This window comes from Mauremys mutica, chromosome 1 (genome assembly GCF_020497125.1).
Source record: "Mauremys mutica isolate MM-2020 ecotype Southern chromosome 1, ASM2049712v1, whole genome shotgun sequence".
NCBI classification, from domain to species: Eukaryota; Metazoa; Chordata; order Testudines; family Geoemydidae; genus Mauremys; species Mauremys mutica.
Window position 1 is genome coordinate 79,181,487 of NC_059072.1, and position 17,446 is coordinate 79,198,932.

General features: G+C 39.3%; 1 protein-coding gene across 2 annotated transcripts in view; it reads right to left on the reverse strand.

The window, feature by feature from the left end:
- C1H12orf50 (chromosome 1 C12orf50 homolog) overlaps nucleotides 1-17,446 on the reverse strand; it is a 38,821-nt gene that overhangs the window by 15,298 nt on the left and 6,077 nt on the right. For both annotated transcript variants that reach the window (XM_044980198.1, XM_044980209.1), the window contains exons 2-9: nucleotides 17,044-17,207; nucleotides 14,627-14,746; nucleotides 13,471-13,594; nucleotides 7,226-7,384; nucleotides 5,707-5,784; nucleotides 5,504-5,617; nucleotides 2,272-2,382; nucleotides 946-1,053 (exon numbers count right to left, since the gene is read on the reverse strand). In XM_044980198.1, the coding sequence (XP_044836133.1) occupies nucleotides 946-1,053; nucleotides 2,272-2,382; nucleotides 5,504-5,617; nucleotides 5,707-5,784; nucleotides 7,226-7,384; nucleotides 13,471-13,594; nucleotides 14,627-14,638 (706 nt within the window). In that variant the 5' untranslated portion in view covers nucleotides 14,639-14,746; nucleotides 17,044-17,207. The remainder of the gene's footprint in view (nucleotides 1-945; nucleotides 1,054-2,271; nucleotides 2,383-5,503; nucleotides 5,618-5,706; nucleotides 5,785-7,225; nucleotides 7,385-13,470; nucleotides 13,595-14,626; nucleotides 14,747-17,043; nucleotides 17,208-17,446) is intronic.

Here is a 17,446-nt window from a genome sequence, read left to right on the forward strand (position 1 = left end):
GTAATTATGATGCTTAACATATGAAAGAAAGGTCTCCCTCTGTGCTACACCAAGAGTAAGCAGATGGAGTAAGGGAAGGACAGAATCTCACATCCTGCATTGCATGGCAGCTGTCAAGCTCTATGACCCTATGTCCCCTGCTCCACTACAGGAATCCAGGGCTTTGTCTGCTCTCACATCCAAATGATCAGCATAAGCACTACCTTTTGCTCCTATCAGTTCAGGTCAAAGTATAGGAGAAATTAATTACTTCCACTTCAATGTATGTAGGCAGTTTCATTACTTTTTAACCTACTTATGATTTATAGCCAGAATTTGTCGTCTTATCTTTTACTTCAACAACAGAAAAATAATATGCAAGAAATGATTTGCCCACAATAATTATATACATAAAAAACAATACATTCAGATAAGGAAATTTTGTGTTCTTCCAAACATTCTGGAATTCTGTAGTGCAAATTATGGTCCCAATTTAGACAGGTACTTTAGCATGTGCCTAATCTGAAATACGAGAGTAGTTCTTAGGTAGATTTAATCATGTGCTCAAGTGCTTAGCTGAATCAAGGCCTTATACTGGTATTCATTAGGATCCAGATTCTGTGAGATGCTATGCGCCCTCATTTCTCATTGACTTTCACTGGAACTGAGAGTGATCACCGCCTCCAAGGATTAGACCTTTGGGCTTTAGGAAGATAAAGATTATTAACAAGCTGATACTGGTGATACTGAAGTCATTGGGAGCAAGACTGCCCTAACCCAATAAAAGTGCTTTCATCAATTAGAATGATGAAAGAAACCATATTGTTGATGGGACTTCACCAATTCACTCAAAGTGTGTGGAATATAACATATGTCATTTGGTCCTGCCTCAAGTGTCCAGTCTAATTACAAAGGAAGCAAATAATGTTTTCCAAAATTACAAAACATAAAAATAATGATTCATACCTTTCACATCTGAACGTCTGGATGTAATTAATTCTTTTTCTCCAGTTAATATTTCACTTTGCTTCCCTCCAACAAATATGCTCCTTTGTGGTACATAACAATCACCTCCTGCAAAAAATTAGCATGCATCACCAAATTATAAACAGAGACACGATATGTCCTCATTTTAAGAGAAAATTGATTGTACTGTGTTTAAAATGCAGAATGCAACCTTTTCACTTTATTCTTTTTTATCATTTAATTTGTGTTAGTTTTTGGTTAAATTCACATAAAATAGTAAGAACATAAACATGAAAAACAAATAGAAAGCAGTTATGTAAAAATGTGTTTATAAAAGTCAGATAAATGAAAAATATATTTAATATTATTTTAATTCATACCTCTCAGTATGAATGTACGTTTCCATAATTAATTCTCCCTCTGAATTAACTCTTGATTAACCAAATACAAAGCATTAGGACAACAGGCAATAACATATAAAACATAAAAACAAACACATACATTGCTTATAATACATACAGGGCTCAGGAAAGTGATACAATTTATAAAATGCTACCAAAAACCCTATTATTTCTGCTATTACTTACATCTGATATCTTTCTGATAAGATCACTGATTTTTTTTTTGCAAGAAAAATGCAGCAAAACTAATCTATCTGGACTTCAGTAAAGCATTTGACACAGTACCACATGGGAAATTATTAAACTGGAGAGGATGGGGTTTCAAAAGAAAAGGAGATAGCCAATGCTAAGTAAACATAAATGCTTGCGGTATCCAGGTTCATTCTTAATGACTGAAATCCTGATCCTGTACTGAGCTCTCTAAGCAGATTCCTATGGCTGCACAGAACTCCACTGAAAATGGGCACAAGGATCTGCCCACATGGAACAGCTTGCAGGATTGGGGCCTTAATACTTTCCCATGTGACTGCCAAAAACATAGTCTGTTCAGCTTTACTAACGATATTCTCTCAAATATAGTGATTTCTGAAAGTTTAGTATACCCCTGTTATATCTGACTGTCATGCTTGTCTAAGCTGATGCTGTGTGAGCTTCTTTGCAGCCAGCGTAGCTCTAAGAAACAATCTCTTTTTCAAGATTAAATTAAAATCCAATTAAGTGGAGTCACCAGACTGAAAATATTTTTTCACTATGTTACTAAGATGGGTGGAATTCAAATACAACAGTAATATTTTTTTTATTAACAGCATTGAAATAAAAAGACTACAGAAAATACAGAAATAAATTCCATGAAAGGTATATTTGGAAATCATTTTATCTACCAAAGGATATTAGATAATGAGAACACATATTTTAAAGTAATTACCTCCATTTTCAAAGGCTCCAAGATCAGTCCTGGTGTTACCATCTAATGATGCTGTTACCTCTCCTTGTCTTTCTATAATATTAAACTTTGTTGGAACTGTAACACCATCACCTGGAAAGAAAGCAGAGGGATTTTTTGGCTTAGTTATGTGGAGTCAGTGCATTTGTGATAGATGAATGAGCTTGGGAGAGTAAACGAAGTTATGGATAGCACTGTGCAACATGGACATTTTTGCACACTGACTGATTTTATGGATAGACACATCTGCGAGCATTTCTGAATTATGAGCAAAACTTCCATGAATGCTTAAAGGATTAATAGAATTAAATCTCAGAATATAAAGTTGAGGGTAAACCCTATCTCTGACAGAGGTATTCCAAAAATACAATGTGCTAAAACTTTTGAATTGATATCTGAGCAAACCATGTTTATTGCACATATATCAAATATATTTAATTGTACAGTAACTCCTCATTTAATGTTGTCCCACTTAACGTTGTTTCAATGTCACGTCCCTGCTCAATTAGGGAACATGCTTGTTTAAAGTTGTGCAATGCTCCCTTATAACGTCGTTTGGCTGCCTGCCTGTAAGATTCTGTAGAAGAGCAGCAACTTTACAAGGGAGCATTGCACGAGTTCTGCTTCTCCGCCTCCTCACCCTCCCTCCCAGCGCTCACCCCACCGCCAAACAGCTTAGGAATTTCTGGGAGGGAGGGGCAGGAGCAGGGAAGTGCTGCGTATCCGCTCCTCCCGCTCCCTCCCAGAAAGTCCTAAGCACCGCCAAACAGCTGTTTAGTGGCGCTTAGGATTTTCTCGGAGAGAGGGGGAGGATTGGAGACGTGGGGCTTCTCTGCTCCTCCCCCTCCCTCCCAGCACTTAGTGTTTAGGACTTTCTGGGAGGGAGGGGCAGGAGCGGGGAGGTGCTGCATCTCTGCTCCTCCCCCTCCCTCCCAGAAAGTCCTAAGCACCGCCAAACAGCTGGAAGAGGCGGGTCTGGAGCATTCCCGGCAAAGACCAAGCCTGTTCTTCTCCAGGGAAGCTGCCACTGCTGCTGCAAAGGTGCTTCCTAGTGTCTTTGCCTGCAGCGGGCTGTGCCTGTGTGGGGTAAGCCAGGGGCACTTCCCAACCACAGTACAGTACAGTACTGTACAGTATTAATGCCTTTTGTCAGCCCCCCAAAAATTTCCTTGGAACCTAACCCCCCACATTTACATTAAATTTTATGGGAAAATTGGATTTGTTTAACAGTGTTTCACTTAAAGTTGCATTTTTCAGGACATAACTACAACGTTAAGTGAGGAGTTACTGTACTGAAAATGATTAGCTACTTCACTTCAGCATAATAAATTTAATTCTACTTGTATTATTTCTTTCTGCAAACAATGACAGATCACCAGCACATTTTTATTCATCAGCAGATTTGGTCAAAATTCAGACCTACGAAAGGAAGTATCCTCAGGATGCAACTGTCCAGCCTCCTGTTAAATCCACAGAGTTCATATTCCACAGACACTCCACAGCCAGACCCAGGGAGGTGGGATCCTGCGGTGGGGGATATGGGCAGTATGCTTTAATAAATTCCCTGACTTTTGTCTTGCACAGGTCTTAATGGGAAAGATCTGCCTAGGGTTTCTGGGGCCTCAGTGGGCATTTCTACACTGCCTCTGGTCCACAGACGTGTGGTAGATGGGCTTGTGTTAGAGCTTTAAAAATAGCTGTGTAGATGCTGGAGCTTGGGCTCTGAAGCACTGTCTACATAGCTATGTTTAGAATGCTAGCATGAGCCCCCACTAACACAAGTCTGTGGACCCAAGCTGGGCGGCTCACTCCCAGGTGCAGTGTAGACATACCCAGTGAGGTCAGATTATGGGTCCAAGTTAGTGTTGCTTTTACTAACAAATATCATAAAAGTGAACAGACCCTGACTGCATCCCAAGAAGTATAGTGAGACATTGTGATATTCATAACTGACTGCTCTGTGCCATTATAAACCTTCCCTTTTGAAGATAATGTCACTCTCCTCCCACACCACTCTCTATGACTTAATCATTGGTTTAGAGTATATTTCCTCTAACCTCTCCTTAAATGTTCTCCTTTCCACTTTTATTAAGTCATTTGGATGCTGGGTAATGTAACTTATGCACTGTAAGTACATGAAATACACATTACACGATTCCTGCGAACTGCCACCACACACAGGCTATAGTAGAGGTGCAAAGGGGTTAATATTATAGCTACTCAAATCACATGATTGATGTTTATGAATATAATCTATGGTATTTCTAAGGGCCTATCACTGTGATATCTAAGCTCTTGAATACCCATTAGAAATACCTCCTCAAAAGTACTTTAACGAAAATACCTATACTCCCAAGACAGAATTCACAGCATATTGTACAGAGAAACTATTTTTCTCTCTCTTCACGCCTATTAAAAAGGTTAAATTGGTAAAAAACAGAGGTCCAAAAAGATCATATTTTTACCAACTAATATTATCTCAGATTATCTCTATCTGAACCAAAATAATATACTCTCTTTCACTCTGCAGTTCTTCATTATTGTTCACTATCTTCCTGCTTCAATTTTCTTTTTATGTAATTGTAGATCCAGATGGTTATCCATGGAGTTTTCCATTTTGTTGTAAACAACTTTATGTCAATGATAAATGTGTTACTAATGCTAACATCTCACTTCTTTCTCAAATACTTTAATGGCCAACCCACTAATTACATTAACGTCTGGGAATGTTCAGAGCATACCACCTGGCTAACGGGGAAAAAGAAAAACTCTTTAAAATCTTGAGTGGAATAAATGTTCATTAATTCATATCCCTTGGAGCTCAGATGTATTGTAGCAGGCCCAATAAAAAAGAGATTGTAACCTTATTTCAAAAGATACTAGAAGACAAATTGTAGCAGAGATGCATGCCATGGAGTTCAGGAAAGTACAAGACGTTAACCTTGGTTCTACTCAATTGACCTGGCCTTATTTCATCATGCTATAGTCAATGCAGGTGTCCCATCCTCATCACCATGTCTATGCTGTTTCCATTTAATTAAAAAAGTCACAAAAATATTTCTATTGGTTTTATTTTGTATAATTATTTTTTTTCTACATTTGCAAAACCTAATATTTGGATCTAAACTACATGATAGTGTCTTTCTGTGTAATTACATATACTGTATATAAACATTATCCTTGACGTGAAAAGCATTACCACTCAAGTACTTACCTTCCTGTAAGTCTCTGCCAGTTTCCATGGGTTTCAATAGCTCATTATCCAGTGTTGAAGACATGATTTTTGCTGACTGGTTCTCCTGAGGAGTCTGAATTCTGTAATATTCTCCTACTCATGCCCCCCAAAAGAAAGAAAAAATTGTCTTTACTTATTGATTATATTAATATTTTTAAAATAATCAATAATTAGATATTTACCAGATTTATAACACATCTCCTTTATTGCTTTTTCTTCCTCAATGTCTGCCGGAGTCTTTGTCAATAAATAAGAGGCATCTATAGGAAATATTTTTAAAAGAGAGAACTATACCTGAGTACAGACATCTCAGGATTTGTTAATGCACTATTTTTAAATATAAACAATTTCATTATAAAATTAAGTAACTTTTTTCCCCCTTTCCTATTGCTAGTGTATCCCAGCCCTCTGCTTTCTGGACAGAAAAACTATTGCTTATTGTCAGATACTTTTATGACCAATATTGTCTTACTTACAATGAAAGTCAAACGGTTTACCATTACTGATGTTTATTTGAGACGTTGATTAAATTAAAAATAATTCAAAAGCCTTTCTTCAGTCCTCTCAAAACAACCATACAATCACACATAAAAGGAAGTGATCCTGAGTGGGCAACTAAATACTATTGAATCACCTATTCTCTGATAGGCTATCTGGGAACGTACTGAGCATATTCTGCACATTCATAAGACACTTGGCTAAAGTCTTGTCTTCACGAGGAAGCTGCACAGAAATAATTAACTATTTGTTTGTGATCCAATTTAGTCAACTGAGTGCAAACCCATGTGTGGACACTCTTATTTCAGTTTAAGAGTGATTTAGTTCAGTAGCTCAACCAAAATAAGACTGTCTACATAGGGGTGAGAAATAAAACTGATTTAAATTAAAGTGGTGCAACTTTCTTATGTAGACAAGCCCTGTGGCTATGACCCTAGCCCTAGGTATGCAACTATATGCAAGCAGCCTCTTCAGAAAGATAAGTACACACTAAGAATAGGGGTAATTTCAGGGGCAGGTGTAGTCCATGAGGTTTGTACAACCTCTGTAGAACAGCAAGCATGGAAATGATTTTAGGCTGGATAGAACTCTAAATCTTCTTGTTTGGCATAAAAATTACATCATCTCTGAATTGCTGCAGATACTTTACATTCTCAACTAAATGCCACCTAGCAACAGCTAACATGTTTCTTGTTAAAGCTAAAGCACAAAATGAAATTAGCATCCTGATCAAACCTATACAGTGATAAATCTAAGAGTTTTGGGAGAAATCAAAGAACCTTTTCAATGAGTAAAATGGTCATTTAAATTACAGATGGAGCCAAATAAGTCTGAACATCCCTGAACTTTGAGAGAGTCTGGATCTGGATCTGAATTGTTGTATTTCAGTGCCATGTGAATTGTGGCACTTGAATCCATTTCTAATTAAGGAAAAAAGAGTATTTGAATTATATCAGTAAGAAAAAAATAGATATTAGATATTTTGAAAGTTTATTGATGAGAGTCTACATTTACTGTGTTTTGTACAATAAAATAAAGATATTTATAAAATAAGTTGTAATGAGGTTATTCTCAAATATTTGACATCTTTCCTCAAAAATGGCATGATTGTTGAAAACAGCCAAAAATCTGTTGGCAACCATTTTGCAAATTATTTGAGAAAATCCATTTTAGTTTCAGATTTCAGAAAAAAGTCATATTTACAGTTCTCCTCTTCTTCCTCTTCCTCTTCCTCCTCCAGGCTGATGTTTATGATCAGTGGAGGATGAATGGGTCTTAAAATGCTTTCTTGACCTTTTAAGGGTTCTTGAGTGTGGGCAGGATGCAGAGTTCCTTCTTGAACTTCCTTTTGGAGTGTGGCATCTATAGGAAAGTACATGAAGTTCAGTCTGTTAATAAGACTCTACATCACCAAAATCAGGTTCTGATCAGTTTGTTATACATTTGAAATCATAATAGTATTTGATAAAGCCACAAATTGCCAAACTGTGTCTTTTAGGCACTGTACTGGGAAGGAGGTTGGCAGAAATGTGTCTCCACAGCAGAAGGAACATGGGGAGACATAGTGACTCAGGGACACACAGTGCCTCCCAGAGATTTTCAGCATGCAAGGATAACACATTATTGCACCAGCCCTGAGTAGGAAATAGCATACAGTCCTTCCAGTGGCTGGCCATCTCTTCTGGCTGGTGTGTGTATGGGGAAGTATAAATAACTTTGCCTACTCCTGCCTCTTTTTAGGGGCATGTCTACACTGCCTGGGCTCTAGCTCAGGCCCAAATCCCTCTTCACCTGCACACAATTCTGTCTAACTCTGTCCAAACCCCAGGATCCCACAGGAATGGAGGATTCAAGCCTGACTCCAACAGAAGCTTTGGCCCAAACTCCATTGTTTTGCATTGTAGATGAAGCTCAGGCCCGGGCCCCCCAGATTTGGGTCCTGAGAATCCACCAACCCCCTGGACAATGTCCTTTGTCTTTCCTATCCCAAGACTGGCCAATTGACTCCTGGTTCAAATGCAACTGCTCAGCATTTAACCTTTCCTTTTATTCTGCCCACTGAGCTGCAAGCAGAGTGAGCCATCTCCTGCATTTGTAATGGTCACCGCCATAAAGAAGTCTTTTGCCAAGTGTGCTGCTAGCTGGTCACAGGAGCACCACCCCATTTTGCTTAATCTCTGGTGCAAGGTGTGCAAACAGTTCAATTTCCACAAGAATTCTAGGAATGAGCACATATACCAGCTAATAGTGAAGAAGCTGGCAGTGCTGGGGATTCACTGGACCAGTGACCAGTGGAGGGAGCAGATTAAGCAGTTCAAGACCAATTCCCGGAAAGCTAGGGATGAGAACTGGATCTCTGGGAACTCGTTGTCATCCTGCCACCTTTACAAGGAGTTTGACCAGGTGCTGGGTACTGCACTGAGCACTGAGCCATCAGTGCTTTATGGTCAGTCAGGAGGGCAACCTTCTCACCCCCAAATACAGTATAGGACTAAAAGGGAGCCAGCAAGTGCTGGCTGAAGCTGCCCAAGTGACTCTTGTACCCAGACCAGTCCCCCAGAGCAGCTGTAGCACATTCAGGGTCCCTACTCTGAAGAACTTTTTGATGCCTCTCTGGAAGAGCTGTCCACCATGAAACCGGCATCAGAAACACAAGAGGCAGAAGCCTGGTAAGTTTCTGGATCCATGTTTGTTATTATTAATATAGGGGTGGGAATGATTTCCAGTTTATGGGAGGGATTTCCAGTTTATTACCCAATGCAAAATATATTGCAAGCTACAGGCAGCAGTATGTATCTGCTAATGGGGGATTGTGAAGAACACAGCAAGCCACAGTAATACAGACAGCATTGATGATGCTGGAATCCTAATGTGTCTGTAAACAGCACCAGTGGGATTTCAATCTGCTACATGCACATTCAACCACCATTCCACAGATACTCAGAGTGTAACTAAACCTTCTTTTTCTAGGGACTCTTATCACAATATGGTTTCATAAGCAAAAGAAAAAGGGGTTATTCTGGATACTCTAAAATAACAGTGGGGATAGTAACTCCATTTATGACAATGTCATTTGGTGGGAATAATGTCCCAACCTGTCCATGAATGTAGATTCCCGATCAGCGGAAAACCCTGGCATCATGAATTTTTCCAGTGCAGCCCACACTGGTGTCCATAAATCAGCCTCTGTGGTCCACTAGGGCCTGCATAATAATGGAGTAGAACCCTTTGCAGTTTATGCACTCATGTACTCCTTGAGGAGGTCAAACTGTGGGCACATGAGTCCCATCAATGGCCCTGGCACAATTTGGAAACCCCATTCTCTTAAAACCAGCAATTACTTAAGGGATATTTGTTTATGCCCACCACCTTTGGGTAAATCACATGCCTGACTGTGCCTGAAACCTCTGTGACCACTTTACACATGGTTGACTTTTCAATGCTGAACTGGTTAGCAACAGACTTGTAGCAGCCTGTGGTAATCAGGCTGCAGACGATTATAGCAGCCCACTTCTGGACCAGTATGGCTGCCCTCATGCGTGTCTTTATGCTGGAGTGTAGGTGCGAGCTGCTCAAAAAATTCCAGAAATGCAAAACTTTCTTCATGCAAAAGTTCTGGACCCACTACTGGTCATCCCAGGTCTGCATGATGATGTGATCCTACCAGTCTGTGCTTGGGCTCCTGCTCCAGAAGCTCTGGTCTACATGGGGGGAATCACCAGCTACAGTAAGAGTTGTGAGAAGCATCAGCCAGTATGATTCTTCCATGTCTGTATCATCCTCCTCTTCCATCAGGCACCTTTAGTAGGTCAGAAACCACCTACAGAACATCCACCAGCATCTCATGGATGCTTTGCCTGTTTGCTGAAACAGGCTTGGCAAGATCTATTGCTAACTTGGCAGACTGCGACAACTTCCTGTAACATGTGGGGTGGACAGTCAAGTTTTCCCACACTGCAACACTAACCAGGGGCTGGAGTGGCTACAGCTGCGGAGGGCACTAGGATGCCTGAGAAACAGTGGTTTGACTTGGGACTGAGTATTGCAGTGTGGAGCCCCAGATTTGCAGCCCAGGTCAAGAAATTCTAAACTTAGGGTCAATATGCAGTGTGGATGCCAAGCCTTGGATTTGTTTGTAATATTTAATGACCTGCTCTCCCAAAGACATCCGGAAGCACTGTTGGTAAGAGGAAACCCTACTCCACCATTGAACAAAGCTCCCTATTTAATGCCACCGTGTGCATCCAGCTGTGGATCACCTATGAGTTTAGAAATTATACTTTCTAATAGCTCTTCCAAGCTGCACTCTCATCCATAATTTGGTATGCTTTTTCAATTGTTATTCTAAAAACAGAGCTTCCTTTGTTAAGTCTTTCATGGGTTGCTCAGTGCACCATAATGTGTTTGGCTTGCACACATGTCATCATGTATAGTACGCACTGGACACACTCCCATGAAATAGATAGCTCTGGCAAAGTCTGCATTCAGCTTTAGTTAGATTTGTCTCACGGACAGAAAAGAACTCCCCCCATTAGGCTACATTTTCTTTGTTCCTATTCTTCTGGCACAAAACTGAAGCCTTTTGCCAATGCCTGTCCAATCACTATGCTTGGAAATAGGCCACATGATAGTCCATGTTAATGTGACACCACTATAATGATCAGTAGTGATCTAAATTATTGAGAAACTATTAAGTTGTAATTTATTTTTTTTGCAAATTAGTATATATTAATGTGTTTAATATACATATTAAAGTAGTTTATAAAAGTCTAGAGTCATACATAAGTCAAATATGAACTGAAAATTCATCAGACATGTATTGTTTAAGGGCTGCATAACACTCCCACTGAAGTTATTATTCCACTGCCTTCAGCATGAGCCCAATATCTTTAGCGTTCATATTGATCCAAATGTTGACCTCAGTCAGTAGGGTCAGTGACACATTCACTGACACTATCCCATTCTATGAAGTTGAGTTGGTCTTTAATATTTTGCCTTAAGGCTACAGTCACTTTTCTTGGTTTACAGATTTATAAGAGGGACACTGAAATAACCTATTCCACAAGATACAACTTTGTATTCTTTAAGCAGGGCCGGCTCCAGACCCCAGCGCGCCAAGCACGTGCTTGGGGCGGCATGCCGCAGCGGGCGCTCTGCCTGTCTCTGGGAGGGTGGCAGGCGGCTCCGGTGAACCTCTCGCAGGCACGTCTGCAGGAGCTGCGGGACCAGCGGACCCTCCACAGGCACGTCTGCAGGAGGTCCACCGGAGCCGCGGGACCGGCGACGGCCAGAGCGCCCCCCACGGCGTGCCGCCGTGCTTGGGACGGCGAAATTGCTAGAGCCGCCCCTGTCTTTAAGAATATCATATGCAGTAGCTTTGGCTTCAGAGTCTGGATGTGCATACATGGTGATCCCAATCCTGAAGACCTAACTCAGGCAAAACTTCATTTTGCTTTAGGAAGGGTTGAAAAAGTATTAGCCATTTTTCCAGAAATAGTCTAGATTTCTGGAAATCAGAGAGTAAAAGAGAAATCATAATTAAGAAGTATTTGCTTCACATATTCTCTCCCTAACCCCATCCCCACGTGCCCAGCCTGAAAGACTTAATTGAAGTCAATTAAGGGGGTAAAACACCTGAAAGTGACTTGCACACATGATGCAACATTAGAAATTATTTTTTTAACTGTCTCCAAATGAGGGCCATTTCATACATATGACATTTAAAATTTCCCTGACTTTTGATGTCCCATCATAGACTGCTGGTGACATCACACCCAGCAAAGAACCTTTTTCTTTTAAAATATTGCCTAGGTTTCTAAACTTTTTCATTATTTTATGAATAGTAAAAATAATAAAAAATAGTAAACATCCTGAGTAAACCAAAATATGAAATAGTAAATGTTTGTAGGTGTTGGTTTTTGTTAACATTTTATTGCCATTCCTATCTGGTAAATCTAATCTGTCCTTCATTTTGAGATTTTCTATTTTCATCACCACAGTTTCTATGCACTAACTCCCTTCCCCACCTCAGCTGTTTAATAATTGAAGGCAATTGATGGAATCTAAAATTTATCTTTACTTAGCTAGCCTGTATTTGCAAGGGAAGAAATTAGTTCTCTCCTATTTCATCTGTTCATTGTATTTTAATTTCTGGAGTAGCATACACCATGTTGTGGCCACTGTGAATGCTGTGTTTTACACTAGGAAAAGGCTTACATAGATTCTAACTCTCTGGTTCACTGTAACTATGAGGCAGTTGTCTCAGAAACATTCCCATTTGGCAAAGCTAACCATTTAATCAACATCTAATTACTTGCTCCATTACTGAATGGAATCTTAAAATAAAAAGTTTTCCACTCAGCCAGAACCCCACTTTGAAAACACAGTGGTCTCCCAAATGCCAAGAGATGCTGTGAAACTGGTACAGGAAGATGAGTTCTTATTTTTATATTGACATTTGGCTGGTTACCTGCTTTGAACTTATAAGTGAGAAATTCTTACATACCCTCACCCTCTTCAGATATATAAATTAGATCATTTGTATCAGGAATGTGAGCAAAACAGCCAGCATTTGACAGGAGAGAAGGAGAAAAATTTTGATTATTTCTTTCTATATTGAGATCAGTAGATCATTTCCACAGATGGAATAGATTATTTCAGATGTTGTTTTAGAAGGCTTACTTGATTTGTATGTACGTGAGGGAGTGGGGGGAAATTGAAAAGGATAGTGAGAGAAGGTATAACTACTGCCCAAACAGTTGCAATCCACTAGTCATGTATGATTAACCAATGAATCATGGCCATGCAGTAATGTACAGTATACATTCTTCTAAAATTGTGACTGCATAAATGACCCCAAATGAATACTATATGCTGTGAAGTACTGTACTGCTTTAACATTCAGCTCCTGTGTTTGAGTGAAGTCCTGAAGAGACCTCACTGTCAGTGAAGAGGCCATTATGTAGTTGGAAGTGGATGAGTGGATGTTAGCAAGGCCCAAAGCTTTACAGAGGTAGTAAAAAGTACAGGGATTTCCTATAACACAAACTCTTCAAACTAGATTTGACTGCTTATACAGAAATCACTGCCTCACATGACTGTCATTCAGCACATCAAGGATACACACAGCATGTAAAATGTTACAGTGTATAATTTTTCACTTGTGAGACAAATGGATTAAAATTTGAGTTGCTATTCAGTACATCACCTTTGATGTAACTGTTACCTACAGACATTCTTAACACAATGGCCAAAGAAATTCCTATGGGAACCCTAGTCAAACATAATCATTAAGTCCTTTACTAACCTTGACTTCAGATCATATTCCACCCAATCTGCAATGCTGTCTTTCTTCACCTAAAAGGTTTATAACAACACTAGAAGTGGCCAATACATTTTTAGCATACCTATTTCAATGTGCAAATTATTGAGAAAATAGTTTTACTCACTGCTACTAGGTGGCAAAAAAAGTCCATTTATATTACGAGGTTTGCTATGATGGAAGACACAACTGATCCTCACACAGCCTAAAGGCTGTGTTTCCCAGAAACATGAAATTCTGTTGTATTTTTGCTATGGGAAAAATAAAAAAGGTACAGTTTTTAGATATGATGATTATAACAAACAACAAAAAATAATGGATGGAACACTGATTAGTACCAAATATCAGTTAAAAAAAAAGAAATATGGTATTGTTGTGAAGGCATAGGACTAGGATACATGAAGCCTGATTCTGATCTTTTACAACAGTGTAAATTAGGAATTTCTTCACTGAGATCAATGGAGTTATAATGGTGTCAGACCAGAATCAAGGTAATGGATTCTACTCCTGGCTCTGCTACAGACTTTCTGAGATGTTTAGAAAAAAACATTAATTTTGAAATACCCCAAATTCACTTAATTTTTGTGTCTCAGGGCTTGTCTATTTGAACAGTTAGTGTGCAGCAAGTTGAGGTGTAAATCTATCTCACATTAGTGTGCAGCACACTTACTGTACATGAGGATACTGCTACCACACATTAAAAGTTCCATAATGTGCTTTGATCTACTCTGCTTTGAAATGGGAACAGAAAAAAGTGAACTAGAGAACTCTTAGTGTGTGGTAGGAGAGTCCACATGGATAGTTAGCGTGCATCACACTAATGTGAGGTAGACTTATTCCCGCACTTACTGCGCACTAACTGTTCATCTAGACAAGCGCTTGGTTTCCTTATCTGTAAAATAGGGATAATAATACCTACCTCACAGGCATGTTGTGAAACTAAATATATTCATACTTGTAATGTGCTTTGAGATCCTTGGATGAAATCTGCTGTATAAGTCCAAAGTATTACATTTTTATTATTTTATTATAAAAAGGATATTATTATTATGAAAGGAAAATCAGAAAAGCAATTAATATCCAGTGACTGACTTTGAATCAATACAAGTTTTAAAGCTTGCAGTGCATGCTAGCCATGGACTTGGGGCAGGGGGGGAAGCTTGTATCTGGGTGCCACAAGGTCTTCATATTTGAATATGAACTTGGGTGTCAGATGTGAAGTTTAACAGAAGTGAGGGTCAGTTTTGCTTTAAGAATGAGTGTACTTCAAGAAACGTATCTACCTGTATTTCCATATGTCTAAAATGGCAAAGCTGATGTGAACATCTTCCCTCTCTCCATAACGAGCACACAATCTCACTGCCAAGGGCTTTTTCACAGTGACGGAATCGGCACTTGGAACCCTAACACAGAAAAAAGGCAAGTCAAAGGTGTATCATGTTAGATGCATCAGTAGTTGGTTTATATCTTCTTTATTAATGACAAAGTGGACAATACACTAGTCTGTATAGCACAGTATTATTGTTGTGACTACATACCTGCAAGCAACAGAAAAAATTTAGGACCTGATTCACAGATGCTAGTGTAGCTCCACTATGCCCAATTCTGCCACACAGGTAAAAATCCCAAGCCAATGGGAGTTACGCCTATATGGTTGAGGGAGAAAAGGCCATTGGTCTCAATGGAACTACTACTGATTTATGCCAGTGTAAATGGGGGGAAATCAGGTCCTGTTAATGTCACATGAATTATGCCATAATCGCTTTGTCCAATTTAGTTTAAATACCTGAAGATATGGGGCTCCCATTACTTACGAACTTGGGAGACTATTCCACAGTCTACTGGGTATTACTATTTTCCTGATATTTGAACTAAATTTCTATTTCCCAGCTCTATCCCTTTACTCCTATTTATATTCCTGGATCACCCTAAGCAATTCCTCACCCTCCTTATTGTTTATACCGCTCTCAGATACTAGCAAATGTTAACATAAGTCTCCCGTAGTGATCAGTAAGCAAACTACATAGATTTTATTCTTTCAGTACCCTATTCTCCACTACGTAAGAGCTATGCTCAGAGGTAGTGAGCAGTGGCAGTCACAGGAAGCTGACTGCTGCTCAGCCCCAGCCGAGTAGCAGGGGGCATTTTCTAACATCCACAGCTAGTGTAAGGCCTATAATGGGGCTTAAGAAAGCAGGAGATCAGGCTTAGAGAAGCTCAGCTCAGTCACATCCCCCATGCCAGCCCCAGTCACCAACTAACACAACTCTTTCCTCACCCTTACAGCAGGGATATCGGGGCAGCTGGTGTTATGCAGCACAAAGTAAATTTAGCAGATTAAGAGACTGACCCTTAATCTTTTCTCATAAATCAAACATTCCAGCTACTTAATCATTTTGTTCTCTTCCTTTGATTCCATCCAGCTGGTCAATATCTTTCTGGTTCTGAAGTGCCCACCACTACATGCAGTCTTATAGATGTTGTTTCACCACTTGGGAGCATGGAGTGGTATGATGCATACTACTTAAACGCTCTTGTGTTAGCTAGTTGTCCAGGTTAAATTTCATTTTATTTTCTTTCTGTTATTCCTCTAACATTTTTGGAGTTGAGAACACCTCCTAATTTAGTAACATCTGTGAATTTTAATACCACTTACTCCTCTTTTCAGAGCATCATAGAATACATTAATTATAATAGGGCCAAGGGGTACTGTCTGTAAAAATGCATTACTTTATTAAATAAAATCACTGCAGCTGGCCAGACTGGTAACATATGTTAGGGATTTGTACTGAAAGTAAAACCTATTCACTAAGGTCCTAATCCTGCAATTGGAAGTACTAACATAGACTTCTGCATCACCCCATTGACTTTGCCTATTGGGCCCATTCTCACAAGCACTTCTTCAAAGGGTGATAACATCAGGAATGATGTGATTTCAAAAAAGCAGTATGAAAGAAAGTCAGGTAGTCACACTATCAATACCAGGCAACGCTCCTGTTGTCTAACAAATTTATAAATGTTGTTTATCACAGGTTATAAAAATGTTGTTTAAATGAAACAGAAGTGTGTTGAGTGATCTTTATGTAGTGTTTACAAAAGTCCACCTTACACAGTGCACATTTTTCATGAATTAAACCCCTTTAGAGTGTGAGCTCGATTTTCAGAACTAATAAGCACCCACAAATCAATCTGAGGTGAATGGAAACTGTGGGTCCTCATCACCTCTCAAAATCAGGACCTATGTGTGTGTCAAATATACATGTCTGGAGACACACACAGAGTGACATATACATCAGTATATAAAGAAGAGACGTAAGTTCAAACTAAAAGAACGAGGTGTACTTGTGGCACCTTAGAGACTAACGAGTTCAAACTATAAACTCCTCCTTACAGCAGGAAAATTAAAGATGCAAACCACTGTACATTCTACAATATTTACCTTTATGCAGGTGGAATAAAAATAGAAATAGCAGTCATTCCCAACTTCTGCCATTGTCACCACTTGTACTTCTACTCCACTGTCTTTATACAAGAAGGGTATAAACGTACAGGTAAGAACTACCAATGTGTACGGAAACAAAACTCCTTTTTCTGAAGACAGTGGTTTTCAGGATCTAAGCTCTATTTCCTTTTAAAAACAGACCTCCAATTATAGTATATCTCAAAATTATATTTAAACTAATTACAAATCAGACGGTACCTTCTCCAGGTTTGCCGAAGTGATGAAACATTGAAAGTGGTTGCTAGTCAGTGCACAAATTCAAACTTCCAGAATTTCTCTCATTGTTACTTTAGTTCTTATGACATCATCACAAATGACATCACATGACCATTTAGACTGGGACTGCTCACTTATTTTCATTGCTGTTGAGTAAAATAGAAAAAAATGAAGTTGTTCTAAGTAGTCTGTTATCCTAATGTTTCTTTGATTCAAAACAGATTGAAACATAATTCACATGAGTTAGAGAATATAGAAGAGGGGTAGGCAACCTATGTCACACGTGCCAAAGGCGGCACGCAAGCTGATTTTCAATGGCACTCTCACTGCCCAGGTCCTGGCCACCGGTCCGGAGGGCTCTGCATTTTAATTTAATTTTAAATGA